Here is a 19,087-nt window from a genome sequence, read left to right on the forward strand (position 1 = left end):
CAATTTGCATTTTTACTATTTCCCACACAAGAGAATAAAATTGATTGCTGCAAGCTTACCAGATGCATTAGTTTCAGAGGTACAATACGTGAGAATTTCAATTCCACTCCGAAGTTTTATACTGAATAGAAGTATCTGAATAGTGCTGCAGAGCTAGGAAACGCTTTGATGATTTCTGTTCCACATTTGGAATGTGAAGGCTCTGCTGCAGCCCTTAGTGACTCAGCCCTTCTATGGATAGGGAGCAAAATAAGATTCCAGAAACCTTTACAAAAGGTGTTAATTCTCAGTAGATAGCAGAGATGTTTGAAGTTTCCTAAATTGAACAATCTGCCTTTTGTTACACGAGGATTATTAAGTGGAGTGAACATTTCTTAATCTATGGAAAAAGATGTTACTGTATATTAAGTGAAGTTCTTTATTATATTGGTTTCCATGGAACAAGTGAATTTGGAGCAGGGGAATCTTTGCCCGTGTATGTGCTACACAAAACCTAATTTTTGTCAAGTTACAGGAACCTCAAATTTCAGTATCATTCAGCAAGCACTTTAGGATAGTTTCATTACATTGCTACATATAAATAATGTATGTCTTCCTTGAGTGTGTGGCTAAAGAAGGGACTGAAATAAAGAGTTGAGCAACCACATGCTTTCACCTTGCTGGAGCGCAAGCAGGTGCTCTAACCATGAGATGCTGCAAACACTTCTGCATCTATGTGGAAAAACAGTAATAGCCTTTCTGTCCAGTGTGGCTGTGGTGCCCAGGGAGGTTGCAAGGTGTCCATCTGCAGGAATATTCAGTGTCTCATAACCTACTGTGGTTTGAGCAGAGGTTTGGACTTCCAGAAGGTCTTTGCAACCTCAGTTATTCTATGCTCTGATGAGCCCCTTGTTTAGTTCCTGTAGGCTATTTGTATGCAAAAGCAATAGTAAGCCTGCCTGCATGCTCTGTGTGTTTGAGTGATTGCTAAGTTTGTGAAAATAACTGTTGGACAAAAAATAGTCTTTTTCTGTGCCAAAGCAGTGTTTCTCCAATGAGCCTCTAAAAGCAAATATGAATATTTGATAGGCATTTCATTAAGTGTAAGCACTTTTTTACCTCAAAAAATGATAAATGAGATGTATAAATGTACTGGGAAAATATTGCTTTTGTATTTTACACTTGGGATAAATCACAGTGGAAGCTGCTTGATAAGATGTAGTTCAATTATATGATGTATTTTTCACAGCCCATGATGCTAAAAGTAAAAAATTGTACTTAGGGGACATTTATTGGCTAGTAATAAAGTAAAAATGATTTTATGATCTCAGACATCGCTGTATTAAATATTAACATTTTTCATCTGAAATTGCAGTGTATAGCTGATACCTCATATTAACAGACAATATCAAACAACATGTTCATAAGCAAAAACACATTCTTCTCAGTGGTTTTATCTATCTGCATTTTTAAACATGCAAGTAATTATTTCCACGTGTTTATACTATCTTCTCATCCAGGAGAATTAAAATCTGCATCCTGTCATCTATTTGCCAGATGAAATTTATATGATGAGCTATATTGTCATATAAATCTTATCCACATAGGTCAAACTTGTATTCAGTATATACTAAAGGGATTATCAAGAAATGTTTTATCATTGCCTCACAGTCAGTTCAACCTCTTGCATTAAGATGATGACGCTGCAGGCATTTGTAATCCTTTCTTTAGGAAGTGGAGTCCAAGTCAGAGAATATTGTTTTCCTGGTAGATTTACTATGTTTGAGTTACCTTACTGGGACTTTCATGCCTTCCACCTCAAGTGAATACAGGTGACATTTGTTAGGATTAAAGGCATACTTTCTCATGTTATTTCTTGATGCAGAGAGATTTGTATCTCTTTATTGCAGACTGTATGCTCGTTGTTGCACATTAAACTTTAGCAATGACGTAGTATTACATTTTTCTTCTACTCAAGTAAACCACCCTGTTCTTTAAGTTACCCTCCCACTCATACATTCTGTCTACATGAAGGGACATTTGCAAACATTTCCCCTTATTAATAAGTCCATGTCAACTGCTGCCAAAAATTAAGCACTGTGACAATGACACCTGCTCGGAGTTGGATTAGATGACACACTGCCCGAATGCTGGCAGTAGCCAGCCACCTGTTCATATTACTAATTCCACTGAAGCTGAACCTCTGGAAATATTTTGCTAAGCAAAGATAAAGCTTTACTCAACATCAAATTTTCACAAAAAAATCATAGTGAGTTGTAACCCCTTCCCTGTGGCTCCATATACAGTTAGTCTTTATTTTATATGTCAGTGTCTTCTTATGTCAAAACTGTTTTATGAACAGCTTTGTATTTTTTACTTAGGGCTTTATTTCTTGAATCTTACTTTCACCTTTACTGCTTTTGTCCTACAGATTCTCCTAAATCAAAAGCTTCCTAGCATCCTGGTTGAAATGTGATGGTATATTCCTCTTTTTAATCACAACTGTGTTGTGATTGAAAGGATACATTTGAAATATATTGGCAGTATTTTTAACTAGATTCCTTTGATCAGTGAATGTAGAGGTTAATGCTTTTGCATGTGTAATATTTTCCCTCAAACAGGATGTATATTGACACTATGTAAGTACTTACTCAGTGGTAAGGTACGCGTTATTGAAGAGTATGGGCAGAACATTATTGCTGCTTGTCCAGTTTTATGGAATTACCTTTGTTAATTTATATTTATTTTGGTTTTGCAGAGGAAGGATGATTTAATCTGCTAAAATTTGCTGGCTTTTGTTTTCACCTACTTAATTGAGTCCACATGGCAAATCAGTCTGTGCTGTTAATATACTAAAGTCATTTCCAAAAACATTGAATAAAGTCATTTTCAAAAACATTGGAATCTGTGACAGTTACTGTTTACTGTTCTGCGCTGAGACATCATATGGAGTTTGATTATAGGCAGAATTGTTATTAGAGAACAGATGTTGATTTTCTCACTTTTCTGGCTATTCTTATCTGTTGTTCTTAACAAAAAGAAACTGTTCGCAAGTAACTACTGCACTACTCCTTTCTTTCCAAGTTACCTTACTGAGTCTTCTTAATTTAGGCAAGAACTGAGACTACTTGCCGGATGTGTTTAATATTTTTATCTTATTTTACTTTAAAAGGTGGGGAAATTCCCAGTCTTATTATTTTTTTATTGAATAATGACAGGGAAAATGTGTTTGTAATAAATTCTGATTTGTTTTCCTTTTACATCTTTTCCCTATAGATAAGCATACACAAATTAGAGCATTGGTTTTTACAGTTGCCTGCCCAGTAGCCTCAAGGCAAATAAATAATTACACCACACAATTGGAGACACTGTAATTATATATTTCTTCAAGGTTATCTCCTGTGAATCTCTTTTTCTACTTTCTTAATTTTAACCTAAAAAAATACTGTATACAGTTGTTTTTATCTTAAAATGACTTGACAATATTTCCACTGTTGAAAAAGAATCTTCAAGAATGCATTTAATTTGCACAGATCTCCAGCCCTGATCCTAGAAGGCAGTCTGCAAATACTGTAAGATGTAGGCTTTTCAAGAGATGTTCAAAGTCAGCATTCTGTTCAGACTAACAATGATGACTTCAGAAAGAGAAGAGTCAGACCAGTAGTGAATACATATTTTTAAATCCTGCCATCAAAAGAACTTAGAATGCCTGAAGAAATACATTTGAGTTTATTAGCCAGAACTTAAGTTCAGCAGCAGTTAACAACACTCTGTTTCTAGACATGAAAGCCTGCTTTCAGAAGATCAAGAACCTGATATTTCTTTACAAGTATTCCTTGGCCTAGCTAATGGCCCAAATATGTTGCTTGTACATTTAGAGTTACGTAAATGGCCCTTACATTTCACTCTCCCATTACTTTTACAGTAATTCTGGAGAAGAACGCAGTACTTAGTTTTTAAGCACATTTGTAGTTGACTTGTTTTCTTTGGGAATATAGCATCTCTACAGGCTTGGTGGTAAAAGATAAAGAAAATCTTGTCAGAAGGAAGAAATAGCCATTTCTACCTGTAATAAGTGTTCCTATGGCAATACCTGTACTGTCATATTGGCAGCAATAACATTGCGATGAAAGTGATCAGTGAACACAGAAAGGTCTGAGAATTAATGAATCTCTTATACTGAAATGCAGGCCATGGAAACATCCACTTGTGGTTATTAAGTACTGGTTTAGTATTTTCCGGAATACTGTAGTTTCAGATCAACTGAAAAAGGAGGTGAGTGAACAGGGAGAATGACAGAAAAATTACAGCTTGTGAAAAATAGTAGATTGATGTCACCATAGAACGGCTCTCTTTGTATACTGACTATCCGTGACCTAGGTTGCGGTGATTTGAATTCTATCCTATGATATATTCTCTTATGTTTTGAAGATGAGGATTCAGTTAAACTAAATGCACCCTGCTAGTGTGTTTAATCAGATTTATTTATTTGTTAATGCATTCCTGTAAGAAACAAGTTGATTTATAAAGCCTTCTTTGCATGTTCTTTGAGTGTTCTCAAATTTCCTGTGTAAAAGCTTGTGTTTTTTCAACCTGCATTTCTCTGGATAGATGTGCAGTTTTACCATAGGAAATATTTTTTTCTCAACCAGTTACAGTAAGTGGCTTGCCCAGAGAGGTTGTGAAATCTTGTCCCGTGGAGATATTCAGAACTCAACAGGGCAAGCCCTTGAGCAAATCAACCCTGCTTTAGGTAGAGTGTGAGCACAGATGACCCCTAGAGGGGACCTAAATTAATCTGTGGTTCTCTGATTGTAATAAGTCTCTTGTCACACACTATGCATGTTATTCCTCAAGACATAAGTTTGAAATGGCCAATTTATGTGAATGTTGGTGGTCTGCCAATTATTATAAGGTGATAACTTATGATATTGGTGTCAGGAGTCAAAGCCAAAGACATGCTCCATTTTAAAGTTTACAAAAAAAAACTTTAGTGGTTTTTTTATGTGTTATATTTCATCTTCTGTTCCCTAACTTCTGTTAGTTTTTATTTCTTTGTCATCTAGACATCACTTTCTAGCAGACTGCTCATGTCAATAAACAGTTTTCTCATTTACATTTCCAAGCTGAGATGTGTTAACATTGATTTTTGTTTCCATATTCCTATAATGTGAAACTGTGTTTATTTCTCTGAACTTTTTAATGAACTGAGTCTCTAAAGTCAATTATAAAAGAACAGCATTCCTCTTAGTGGAACATTAAGAAGCCAAAGGATACAAAGGGGTCTAAATACTAATACAACAAAGATAGTTTAGCAGATTCTATCCACTGAAGTATTTTTGTAGCTAAGATAGAGCTATTGATATTTTCTTTCAGATGCTTTGATTTGCAATTTTCTCCTTAGATTAGGTGAATGTGACATTGCATTCAATTACTCTTCTGTAGAGATTGTTCTTTTAGTTCCAGTCTTGCTTATCTGAGTCTTTCCATATGCTTTCTCTTCTGAACACTTAACACAAGGAAACTCAAGTGAACTGGATTTGCATATTCATAATTTAGCATTATCATCTCTTTTGAAAATAAATGAGCCTCACAAATGCATGTTTGTTAGATCTTCTGTGGACAAAATTACAAGATCCTGATTAAAAATAATAATAATAATCTATATCTTTAAAGATCTGTATTTATTTTTCTCATAATTATTTGGAATCTTTTCTTGTTTCTGCATGAAAATACCTAACATGTAAAAAATCAAATTTAGTTAAATATAGGCTTCACTTGTGAAATAGCTGTTACTGTGACTGTCGTACTTTGTGTGGCTTAAATTACAGTGTGCTGGAAAATGTATATAGCATTCATCAGTAAATTTACAGACTGATTTAAATCAATTTACTCAATTTCCCAACTATTGTTAGTGTGTCAGGACATTACTAGAAGTTTCTTTGGTTTAGTTTGGTTTTAATCCATGTTGATTATGAAAAAAATTGTCAGCCCTCTACTGACTTAACCTCTTTGGGAGTAGTTTGCAGGAAACTTTTAGAGAAGCAAAGCATAGTCTTGGTTGCACGCTATCTACTTGCTTAAGACTCAGACTTGTGAATCCCCAGTAAGTTGTAATAACTAAGAATGAATGTGAGGTGCACTTAATGTGGTACAAAGTCTAAAATACTAGGAAATCATTCCTTATACTCTAATTCTTAAAACTAACAAATTTCCTGCCTGACTTTCTCAGTCCTCATACTTTCCTTCTTTCATGCTCTGTACACCTTCACTTATTTCCTGGGTACTCCTTGAATTCAGCCTTTCTTAGTTGTCCTGTTAGTGTGATCCATTTAATTGTTGTAAGCTGCATCTTTATGACAGTACCATTGATTTTCATTAGAATTTGTACAATTTGTCTTCCGGTACTAATATGTGAATGTCCATGTTCTCAATAAGCAGTTTCAGCCAATGCTGTTGTAGTTTTCTTGAAAAGCACTATTTCTCCTCCTGAGAGCAAATAAACCTATATTTTTCCCCTTCTCTAAACTGTACATTCACTGCTCATTACTGGACAGCCTTCTATTAGGTAACTGTTCCAATGCAAATATGCTACATAAAGCTCTCTTGAAAATACGTACAACCCATAGGAAAGAAAACAGTAGCAGAGGAAAGAGTTAGAGATCTCCTTGCTGCTGTGATCATGACCCTAAACCATCATTGGCTCCTGGCAATAAATCTGTGCTGGTGGCATCAGACATCCTCTTTCCTGCTGACTTTAGTTGTGACATTCAAATTCTTGGAGACATGAGTGACAATAGAACCCACAACTCTACCTGTTGAACTTCATTATATGTCCACGTCATTAATTTTTTCTTAATTGCCAGTTGTATCTCCATTATATGACTCAAAAAGAGACATCTGTGTCATGATGAGTACAGAAATCAGGTCAATTAGCAGAACCAGATACAAAGTTTCCATTTTATTTTTAGCTGAAGCTCAGGACCAACTTTTCTCCCACCCCACACTTGGGTAATGTATAACTTCATGTTAACCTCGTGTCGATGCCCTCTTTTCCATGTGAAAGAAATGCTTGTGCAGGCTGGAAGGAAGGCAAAGTGTCTCTCAATAAACCGGAAGGAAAATAAGTTGCCAGCATCTCAATAGAACAACACATGCTTCAGGAAGAGTCGGGAAGTGGGAGGGCTGTCACAAGGCAAGAATAGATATTCCTTTCTTATCTGAAGAATTAAGCCCTGGTGGCTGTTTTCTTTTTTCTTTTGCAGTCATCTCTAACAAACAGTGACATCATCTTTGTGAAGTTGCATGCCCCTTGGGAGGTCCTGGGCAAATACGCTGAACTAATGAATGTAAGAATGCCATTCAGGTAGGTGTAGTTGTATTTTGTCTTCACACTTTACTATAAAGCTAAAGTAAAAAATAACACCAGAATGCACATGATTGTCTGTGTGATACCACACACTCTTAGAAAATATAAATGGAGTGTCATACATACCATATTCATTGTTCTTTCTTGTTAATGCCTGCCTGTGATTTCAGTAGAGTAAGAAATTAAGGTGAGCTGTAGCAGTGCAGCTGTTTTCATGGGGTATTCTATCCTTAGGCCCTTTAACCCCTTCACTGCTGGAGCCCCCTGCATACTTGTGCGCTGCTGTTTTTTAAATGGACATTTCATTGAAATCAATGGGAGGTCAAGAAGATCCAGGTACGTAAGGCAGCACAGAAGGTGCATGTCTGTTGAGCGTATCTGGTATGTTCAGCACCTGTAAAATTTCTGCTTGTATGATGCATAAGTTCAGAAATGCAGATTGTAAATACGTATCACTTCTAGTAGGAGCTGTAAGTGCTTTGTCTGTGGAGAAAATAAATTTGATTGAATACCACTCACAACCAAATTCATTTCACATCATCATTCATAATATTTTGCTCATATTTAATATTACTTTCATGTTGGGCTATGGAATTTTTTTGGTGTAAAATATCAATTTTACTGTGCTGGCTATCAGAACTGGTAGAATAGCTTGAAGACTTCGACTTGAACTGACCGAAACCCATGAACTGAGAGGACTTGACTTTTCTTTTAATTAACAGGGTTTGATGTTGCTTAATTCCATTTATTTTAATGGAATTACTCCCAAGCAAGATAAGGATCAGATCCGGAATATGCAGCTAGTGAGTTGATGTTTTTTGCAGGATTTTTTTTCCTATTTTCTTCTTGCTTAAGCACAAAAAATTGTTTCTAGTATGACACAAGCTCTGTAATGTTAAGAACATTCTAGGAAAATTGGATATGAAATAAGGACTAAATTGCAGGTGTATTTTGTATGAATTGGGTTTTGTTTTGTTTGTTTTTTGTTTACACGGCACATCTTCAACAGCTCTTTATTGAGCTTTTGCTGCTAAAGAGAAAAAGGCAAAGGGCATCACAAGTCATCACAGGATGTTAATGTTCTTTTTGAAAAAACATTCTAGCCATGGAAACAATTCACTAGGCCAAAAGTACTTTCTCAGCATTTCTTGGCATTCCTTGAGAATCTGCCCTAGTAAGAGGATAAGATCTCATGATTAAAAAGTACAACAGGAACTCATATTTTAGTTGTTGTGAGCAGTTTGTTCTTTCCTGGTCCCAAGTCCCACTTCTGAGATCCATTTCTCAGCAGATGGAAAATTAGGTACCATACAAATTATATATAAAAATGTGCTTCACAGCCACATCTTCATTCTTTTCATAACTACAGGGAGATAAATATTACTGTCCTGTTAGGCTGGAATAGTCCAAGGTCCACACATCAGTGAATAAAATCCTGCTTCGAAATGGTGGTCCCAAAAAGTGGATAACTCTGAATATTTTAAGAAAAATCAACAAGCAGATGGCATCATCAGTAACACTTACTGTTGAGCTTCCTCTGTTCCTGCTGAATATGGCAAGAGATGCAGCACTACCTTGTGGAAGATTTGGCCAAAGGAGTCTGTGATCTCTCTGTAGTGAAGGCTACAGTTGTGGTCACAGTTGCAGTGTAATAGGCACCTCTGAGGAGAATGAGAGCAGCAGAGTGGGACAGGAGGTGGACATCCCATTCTGTATCTACACAGGATGGTTAAGGGCAGCTGCCCTGGGTAATATGAGCCCTATAAGGCCCATAGAGAAGCAGATCATGGAATCATAGAATCACCAAGATTAGAAAAGACCTACAGGATCATCCAGTCCAACTGTCTACCCACCACCAATAGTTATTTTTAAACCATGACCCTCACTGCAATGTCTAAACGTTCCTTGAATACCTGCAGGATTGGTGTCTCTACCACCTCCCTGGGCAGCCCATTCCAGTGCCTGAACAGTCTTTTGGAAAAATAGTATTTCCTAACATGGCAAGATGAAGAGTGTTTGGTCAGCATGCATCTGCTTTTGCACCTCGTCTGCTCACTGGTTCCCCACGCACACCCCCACACAGCTTATTGCACTGACAATAAAAATCAGCAATGCTTATACAAGGGGCAGAGGGAGTGGCTGTGTCCTGGGGTGTGTGCTGAATACATACTGAATTACTTATGTAATCTATATTCTGTTTTGAGGGATGATGCTCCAGGTTGGCACTGCATGTGTTACTGGCTTATTGCAGCATTAGGCATCACTTCCCTGGCTTTTCTAAATGACTCCCCTTACTTTTTATCAGATGTGGTTTTGGTAATTCACTGGTAGATCTGAGATACATAGAGGATAATTTATCCATCTTTGTATTGGTCCCGCAAAATTCCTACAACTGTTTATGGACTTCTTGGAAATAGACACATCTTTGGGTCCCTGTCTTTCACACATGACAAGTAGCAGAAAAAGAGAAGACAATGAGAAAATGATGACCTCCTTGCAATTCAAATGCCACCAGAGTCTGTGTGGCTTCCTGTGACAGTTCTGTAATCTCTCTTTAGTCTCTTCCTCCACCTCTTACAGGCTTCTGTCTTCAATCTCCTTTCCTTCCTTGCTAGTTCATACTGTAACTGACGATGGGTTTTCTTCTCGACTGGCTTCATTTTTGCTGTTCTTCCAGGAGAAAAATCTATTACCTGCACCGCCGATACAAGTTCATGAATAGGTGAGTACAATTCATTTGCTGGCTCAGTTTATGTCAGTTTGGACCAGATCACTAAAATAATGGTTAAGGTCAAGCTAAAAGTAAAAGGTTATTAGTAGTGTTTCTAGTAAGGTTGGAACGTGCAGTTACACACTAGTACTTCTGCAAAAACAGATACAGCAGAGTTACACTTTAAAGGCATTTGCTGCGCAAAAGAGGCAATTCATTTTACTATTGTTGCCTTTTTTTAGTAACATGGAGATATTTTTTGATTGATGGAGACTTTTGAGGAAGAATAAGTGTGTTCCTGCAAACTCTATTTATTTTTATATCACTCATTTGGAAGTTCTGGGGGGATTAAAATATCACAGGTACTGCTTTTCTCATTTCCATGCACCTGGCTTGCTTGTTACAGTAAATGGTGTTATTTATTTATTGCTTCCTCTGTGAAGATACTTAGTACTTTGTTGGTAGATCGGAATGCAATGAACCATATCCAACTTTGGTGTGAAGCTATTGAGCTTGAGAGATGAATACTTTTGAAGAACCTCTGAGGTCCTTTCACTTAGTTATTAAATATCTTCAGGTTATACTTGATCTATTTTGTGCCTGACTTGATGAAATTAAAACTTCCAGTCTGCATTTTCTTTCTGATACCTCAGGCAATGAAAATGTCTCAAAGAGCCCCCAAAAATATAAAAGTTTGGCAAAGACCAGCTCATATTTTGATATTTAATGCTTCGGTGCTGTTGATGCAGTTTTCGAAAGGGTCCAGCATTTGATTTACTGTCTCACTCTGAGATAAGTGGAAGGACTCACATGAACTTCTGAGTGATAAGAATTAGATTTGAAAAATCTGCATATTGGAGAAAATAGTTGTATCGTGCTGCAGATAATTTCACTAAATGAACGTACATGGGAAAATGAATTATGTATTATCGCTTTGCTGCATGAGCATATTAAAAAGCCTTTTATATATTAAATTCCATCATACTGTGCTGGTGATTCGAGAGTACCAGCACTGATCTCAAATTATGGCATGTGCTTTTACACTGGTAAACACCCAGTGAGCTCTTTATGGAGTTAAGACATTTTACGCAGTTGGCACCAGCTAGTAAACAAACACCATTCTTCTGAACACTGTTCTGATCAGTGTTTCCTCATTTGCAATGTCCAATTTCAGTGAGTACAAATTGCCTGCTAACTTCAGATTTTATTGTGATTTTAGTTAAGACACTACCGCTTTCACAGCAATAGATTAAAAGGAAGGATTAGGGGAAGATTCTAACATTTGTATTTGACATATGAAATTTCACTTTACGTTCATTTTCTTATCAATCAGAATGTGATTCACAATCAGAATCAGGAGTGCAGTTTTTTTCTGTGTTCTGGGTTTATTTTTAGTTCCTGAGTGATGACAGCATTTGGCTAAATTCACTTTTTATGGCCAGCTCTGTGACTTGCCGCTTGAGGCAGAAAAGCTGAATAGTCCTGGTGGGAAAGGAAAGAAAACATATGCAGCTATATTTTCATTTATGTCATTACTCAGATCTACAGCTACAGTCAAAACATTTCCTTTACTAGTTCAGTGAAGATTAGAAGCCTCGGTCAATTTTTTGAGCTAAAACAAATATTATATTGACACTGAGGAAAAACTAATACTAGAGGGCTTTTGTTTCAGGGAAAGTCCAGAGAAGGTCTCTTGCAACTTATCAGTCTCACTTGAATTTTCTGTCTGAAAAGTTCTAATGGTCCCAAAATGTCAAATAATGAAACTACCCTAATGTGTTCTAGAGGAAAGGAAGGGAATCAGGTATGTATACAATATCTAGAACTCGGCCTGAGCTGTGGTTAAAAACTTAACTAAAACCATATCTAGCTCTAAACAATCCATAAAGCTCTGTCAAAGCTGAGCCAGAGATAAAATCAATCACAAGTCTAAACAATTGTTTCGATTTTTCAAATTTCCTCTTTCCTTTGAGAAAAAAATAAAAATAAAAAAAATTTTTTTAAAAAAATCTATCCCTAAAAACAAAAATTCTATCCCTACCCTGCTTTATAGTGATAAAACTGAAATTGTTTGAGGAACCAGTTAGTGTGTTAAGCACAATGTGTATCTTTGGAAACAGGACAGGACACTGGGTAAAGTCTAAGCCTGGACAGCAGAGGTATGGCCAGGACTGGAGTGGGATGTGTCTTTGAGTCACCACATGCATTAGCATTGAGACAGTTGATTTTTGCCATGTGAGGCTAACAAGAGCTTTGTGTGGGCTTTTTAAAGTATTTAAGAAGGAAACTATTAACAGCTCTGCCACTTTCCTTTTTCATTGTGGTTAACTTTACAGTGCCCCTTCACTCTGTGTACTGTCTTGCTCTTGTACAGGCTTCCCTGTTTTCCAAACACCATTCCTCTTATTCAGGGAATGTGAAGCCCAGGTTAGCCTTGAAAAAGCAGTAAAACACATATAACACTCATGTCTCTTCTTAAGAGAGAGGATAATGTTCAGTACAGAGCCTGCATTGATGACTCATGGTGCTGTTGGGGTGGCCTGGATGCATTTTAAGCGTGGTCATTTTTCTTTTTGAAGGAGAAAACTATTTTTTTCCTAAGGATGGCTCTGCTGTACTCCTAAGTTGTCAGCTGTGCAGAAAGTCACTGCAACCTTTCTAGACCTGCTTGCCAGCAGGAAAGGAGCAAGCTCACTAAGCATGCCAAGTAGTCTGAACCTTGGGAGTGGCAAACCAGTGAAATTCTGGGCATATGCTCAGTGAGAAGCCAACATGAATAATGCATTGTTCTTAATCTGTGAAAGCACTGTGTTCATGCCTGCATGTGCTATGATAAACCTGCAGCACACATATCTCAAATGCGCACTTGCAGAATGAATGGGAAAGGGTTGCAGATTAGCAAGGGCATTAATAGCTTAGAGAATTCAAATGATTTCAGTCAACAAATAAGCATGGCCTGGGATATTTAGAAAATCCTTCTGCCTGATTCCTCTTCCATTTTCCACACCCAGGGTCACTAAGTCTGCTGAACATACTGTAATACAAAGCTTGTAACCTTTACAGAGGGAAAAGCTGGAATCCCCAGGAGATAATCATACTTTTCCCTTGTCATTCCTATCAGTCTCTGCATAGACTAGCTCAAGGCTGAGAATCTGGAAAGGACAACTAGAGACTTACAACAGGTCTGTCCCTTCACAGAGCTGGGATCTGACAATGTCTTCCACGCACTCAGGCACAGACACTTGCAAACTAATTCTACCTCCACTCTGAGCTTCTGGACTGGGGTGAACAATCAATGCCCATTAAGAGTTTCTGATAACTTTAGTATAAGTTTCATGTTGTGCTCTTATAGGCATTGCCATTCTTTTCATCAGTTCTGATGGCATATTTACAGCTCTGCTCCCATTTTATTCACAGATAAGAAATATACAAATTGTACCAGAATGGATAGGGCTCATGTGGTTACAATTTTGAATTGAATGTCCATGTTTAAAAATAAGCATTAGCTTTCCTCTCCAAGTTGAAACATGAGGAGAAAAGGTTGAATATTCCAGGAAACATTATATGTATTTTGAATGGGTGAAATAATTTGTTGTTACTGTCCTACACACTTAGCTGTATGGATATAGACTTCTCTCCCTCAAATTGTGCAGAGCTCACAGCATTTTCTGGAGTCACAGAGTTATTGGACTGGCTTATGATGAAAGAAATAAAAAAAAAAAAAATACCCTAGATTTCCAGCCTTTGAACTTCATCTGCAACTGGTCTTAAACTTTGAAATATATTGGTTTATGCCCCTCACAGGAAAGAATTGCCCTGTGACAGAAGTATGGGCATGCCCATAACTAGTCATCTGATTTTTGCAGGCAGAGATTACTATTTAGGACTTGAAGGTGGGAGGGAGGGTAGGGTTCATTTTGCCAGACACGTCTTTTCCTTGTTATATGTTTTCATCATAACATTTTCATTATAATGTTTTAGTTTGGATGTGAATTTGTTTTAGATTGTCTCCTCCAGCCAGCTCTCATGGTTCCATTTCCTGTAATTTCAGTGTGCGTCATTGCATGAGTACCCTTGTGATTAAATCCAGCTTAATCTTATTTGCTTTCACCTTCTATATGTAATAACCTGTTCAGCTGTCACCTATTAATCTGTACATTGAGTATTTTAGTTTAGGGTAGGCTATACTATTGCAGGACGATACAGTTAAGCTAAATGAACAAAGTAGTCTATTTTGTATAGCACCAATTGCACGGTAAGAATCAGTACAGAGGGCAGGAAAAGGATTCAGCTTGCTGGGGTTTAACTTTCAAAGCTCTCTGTCATAGTCTGTACTGTTCTCACGTTTATATGTCCAAAGTCTAATATGTCAATTAAGCCTGAAATTTAAATTAAGTACATAGCTGATAAATAAAGGCTTAGAGAGTAGCTTAATGGGCTTAGAAAGATTTTTAGCAGCATGTAACATTGGCATTGTTTTTCTGCTGAGACGAAATAAGATGCTCCTTCACCGAAAGCTGGTTATTAATAATCATGTTTAGTGTGTATAATGTGGTCAAAAATGTCAGACTTCATTGGAAGCTGTAGATATTGTGGCCTAGTTTGCCAGCATATGTTCTCTGCACTGAAAAAATGTAATTAAATGCAAGATATTTCTCACTCTCTCAAATGCTCACACTTTTCATGTATTGCAGGATCGAGAAACAAATAAGCAGGTTTCGAGGATGGTTACCTAGAAAGCCCATGAAACTGGACAAGGAGACACTGCCAGATCTGGAAGAGAATGACTGCTATACTGCTCCATTCAGCCAACAAAGGATCCATCAGTGAGTACTTTATTAATTCACAAAATCATATCTGAGTTACAAAACTAAAACTTTTCCTTCTGGATTCACCTTTGAAAAAAAAAAATCAATTTATTAGTGTATGCCTTAAAAACCAGTGACTCCAGTTTAGTTCTTTGTCACACAGAGGGGGAGTGTCCTGAGAGAGCATCAAGTTTATCTAATAATTAAATATCCAACTCAAAGCTAAAAGAAATCAATAGAAAAGTTCCTTTTGATTCACTAGAATTTCAATTACATCCCTAGTCAACTGACTAATTCTCTCTTGGGTCAGAACTGCCTTTTTTGTGTATTTTAAAGATGTGCTTAAAACTTCTTATTCAGCAGTTCTGTTCTTAGTATAATCAATTTTAATTCTTACAGCACTGACGGTCAAAATAAATGGATACTGCACTTCATTCCTGGTTATGTGTGTAAAAGGACAGTGTCATTTTGTTTGAATTTCTCTCTCTTTAACTTTTACAGAAACAAAACTGCTTGCATAATGCCAGTGTTAAGGTCAGTTACACTGGTCCAAGCGTACCAGATGCATCAGTGTTGCAGCAATGGTACTAGAGAAATCATTTGACCAGTAGAAGTACTTATTCACTTGCAAAATGCAAAACAGAAGAAGGCTTAACATTTCTTTCAGATCCCAAGTTGAATTTTTATGGCTAACTTTGGAGAAAGAAGGTGTCATACAGTTAGGGACTGTTTGTGGCTTTGGGAGTGGATGTCGTCTACCTGAGAACAAAGTCACAAAGAATTGGCAGCGCTGACCAGGGTACTGACAGAAAACTGGGGTGATATGGAATGGATTACAGGCAGATCAAAGACTAACAGTAAAAAAATGTGTGATTTTATTTGGGGTGAGGACAGGCAGAGTTACTGCTCTTTGAATAAACCCTTCATTCAGATCCCTTACTTTGAGTGAAGTGTTTTCCATGGAGTGGATTTACTTACTGCAAAACGAGTTAATAAAACGAAAGTCATCTGCTGTAAGTAGCGTCAAGCAAAACAAGTTCAAAAACAGCAGAAAAACTAAACTAGATGCAAATCCCAGAAACTCCCCAGAAATTGTGATATTTTCTATTTTGCTTAATGTTTAGTCTTCAGTTCGTGTAATGTGGGGACTGATACAGTGCTGCCTGAGATGCCTTACTTCTCCAAAAAGCTGCTGTTTCTGAGAGGATCCTTGTACTCCCATCATGCTCCAGCCTGTTGCCTGTATCTGTCTTATTCTCCTTCACAAGGACTTTGAAATATTGTGACTTGTTCAATATTTGTGTTTTGGCTTAACCCAGCAGCAGCTAAACACTACACAGTCATTCACTCAGTCTCTCCCCAGTTGAGATGAGGAAGAGAACTGGAAGCAAAATAGAACTTATGAGTTGAGATAAAAACTATTTAATAAGACAGAAAAGTGAAACTGAAACAAAGATGCAATTATAACAGTATGTATCTGTACACATACATACGTTTCCACAGTGCAATTATTCTCCACCTGTCAACCAATTCCCAGCAACATCACAACTGCCCAACAACAGATACCCCACTAGCAATGCAACACAACATCTCACCACCCACTGACTATCTTTTAATTACACTAAAAAGATTTTTTCTGGCTATTGTACAAGTATCCGTAGAGAGCAAGCTATGTACTTTTTCCAGCTGAGGAATTCTGTGTTATCATTAACCGGTGCTTATCCAAGACATTTTTAACTATTGCTTAATAATCACATAGTGGAACACTCACAAATACAACTGCCTTGAAAGGATAAATATTCATATACTGAGTTTGCAGGCAAGGCCTCTCATGTACTCGCTGTAAATTTGACCACACACTGTAGCTGAAGGTAGCAGAATTCTTCTTTCTATCCTGATTTTCTGTGCTTTTAATTTTCTAAAGTATTGTTCCTTAAATGTTCGTCTTTTATGTTTGTCTCAATATTGCAGTATGGGTCTTGAATTTCTTCCTTTCTTCACAGTCTCAGATGTTTTTCACCTCAGTGAACATTGGTAGTTTACTTTTTTTTTCAGTCTAGTCAAGCTTCTATATTCAAGTCTCCAGTGTGATATGGATGATGCTTGAAACACAGTCTAAGTACAGTCTTCACTTCTGATAGGCACTGTTAAAGACATGGAACAGAAAACTGACAGCACTTAAAATGTGGAGCCAGCAAAAAAAGAAGGGTAAAATTCAATGTATTTCCAATAGGAAATCTCTTTTTGGAGGAAAGAAGTTCTGTCTGGCTGAGGCAAGCATTTTGTTGGGATTTTGTAGAATTGAAAATGATAATTTTCAAGATAGTCTTCTGAACAGTATCTCACTTCTGCAGCCACAGATTAGGAAGGGCTTTATTTACACCAGACAATTTCTCCTGAAAATTATCAGTTGCACGAATGCACAATTCACTACATTCAAAAAATGTTTTCCCTAAGACATGATGGTAATTAGTTATTTCTCTACTATGTCTTAGTTATTTTATGTACTGAGCAGCTAGTCTGCTGGGAATAGTTAACACTGGTAATTATCTGCAATTTCTTAGGTAGTGGTATGCTAGCTTGGAAAATACTTCTAATTGCTGCTTTGAGATTTCAGACTTTATATCAGGAGCTCTTTTATTTTCCCCTTCCAAAGGCGACGAACTCTCTGCTTAAATATTAAACTATGTAATTGAATAAAGCCCCTAAAATAATTATTTAATATTTCAGTAAAAATTAAATTAAAACTTTACACAATTTGGGGACTAGGACAGTACCTGGATTAATTAAAATCAATTAAAAAGTAAAATTAACAAATATACCAGAGATTCGTGCAACTGTTCTCATTTGTACTTAGTCCCCATGTACAAGAAAATACTGTCCTGTATTTTGGTCAGGCTTCCAAGATATTTGTCTGTCACAGTGAAGTTGCATTTTATATTTTTTCTGATGCTCAAATTACCCTTAATAAATGCCATCCTCACCAAGATGATCTGTACCCCTGTCCTGATAGCTGCCTCATGCTGAGATCATGGATGGGACAGAAAACTGTCACCATTGAGAGTGAGGCACAGGAATGCATGAACATGCCCTTGGTTTGAACTAAGATGGATGTTCCTGTATTTGTCCATAGATAACTCTGAAGATAATGCCCCCTATTTATTTCCATAGAAATTGCAACAGATTCAAAGAGCATGATAACACTATTTGATAGAGCAAATTCTCAGCTACACAACAGTATTTTTCAGCATAGTCTCTACCATTAGCTGTTCATTTTTACCAGTGATGAACAAGAACCTGCAAGCTGTGCTCATAAAAATCTGTACCACTGAAGGTTACACACTGCTTCACAGCTACTATGATGGCTAGACTGCTAGATAGCTATGATTGCTAGAGAAATGTTGCCAATTCAGTCCATATTTCATTGACCCAATCAGATGGAAATCAGAAGGCACCAAATTTGCACTATATAGTGGTGTGATAGGACAGTCCAGCCAACACTGGCAATGTGCTCCACAGTATTCAAACTTGTTGGGCTTTGCATTATCATGTTGCAAGACAAAGGTTGTCTTCTTCTCTGGCCTGACTCTGAAAGTTCGAGCCTTTCTATTTATCTTACTAGCAACCTTGTAAGTCCCATAAAATGAAAATAGAAAACATTCATCATATACCCATTTTCAAACAAATAATGCACAGAGATTTTGGTAATATTCTCACTGGAATACTGCAGGTTCATCTTCTTGCTGCTATTACAGCTTTTGGCTTTATTTTCTCTGATGTCAAATGAGGTGAAGACCTGTCATTTCCTCAGCCAACAACAGAAATTTAGCACAAGTGGTTTACCTGGCAGTGCAGAAGGGTGGGCATTTTTTCTGTACAAGGGATATATAGTTCTTATATAGTATTTCCTATGCTCAAGCATCTTCTGTGCTTCAGTTTTCACTGCTTCCAGAAGGAGGCATTTGCTTGGATCATACATTTTAGTTTGCTGATTGTCAGATACCAAGCATTTCAGTGTCAGGGGATCCCATAGAGCAAAGGTGCACAGTGGTATGAGCCCACATGTTCACTTTGTAGCTTTGTAACTAGAGGCCATGAGTGTTCAGCTTTTAGCATGTGCGTCTCACTCATATAAGACAAAATAGCATTTCCTTGTCTTTTGCGCCTGCAAAATAAACAGAGAAGTTAGAGCAGTTTTGGGTTTTTTTTTTTTCAAATGGG

General features: G+C 37.1%; 1 protein-coding gene across 6 annotated transcripts in view; it reads left to right on the forward strand.

Annotated features, from left to right (window-relative positions):
• The window catches only part of ANO4 (anoctamin 4), a 162,167-nt gene that overhangs the window by 91,205 nt on the left and 51,875 nt on the right, over positions 1-19,087 (forward strand). For 5 of the 6 annotated variants that reach the window (XM_015859164.2, XM_015859160.2, XM_015859194.2 and 2 more), the window contains 4 exons: positions 7,245-7,345; positions 7,583-7,684; positions 10,026-10,070; positions 14,753-14,884. In XM_015859164.2, the coding sequence (XP_015714650.1) occupies positions 7,245-7,345; positions 7,583-7,684; positions 10,026-10,070; positions 14,753-14,884 (380 nt within the window). The remainder of the gene's footprint in view (positions 1-7,244; positions 7,346-7,582; positions 7,685-10,025; positions 10,071-14,752; positions 14,885-19,087) is intronic. The other variant, XM_015859172.2, reaches the window with a different exon arrangement.

This window comes from Coturnix japonica, chromosome 1 (genome assembly GCF_001577835.2).
Source record: "Coturnix japonica isolate 7356 chromosome 1, Coturnix japonica 2.1, whole genome shotgun sequence".
Lineage (NCBI taxonomy): Eukaryota > Metazoa > Chordata > Aves > Galliformes > Phasianidae > Coturnix > Coturnix japonica.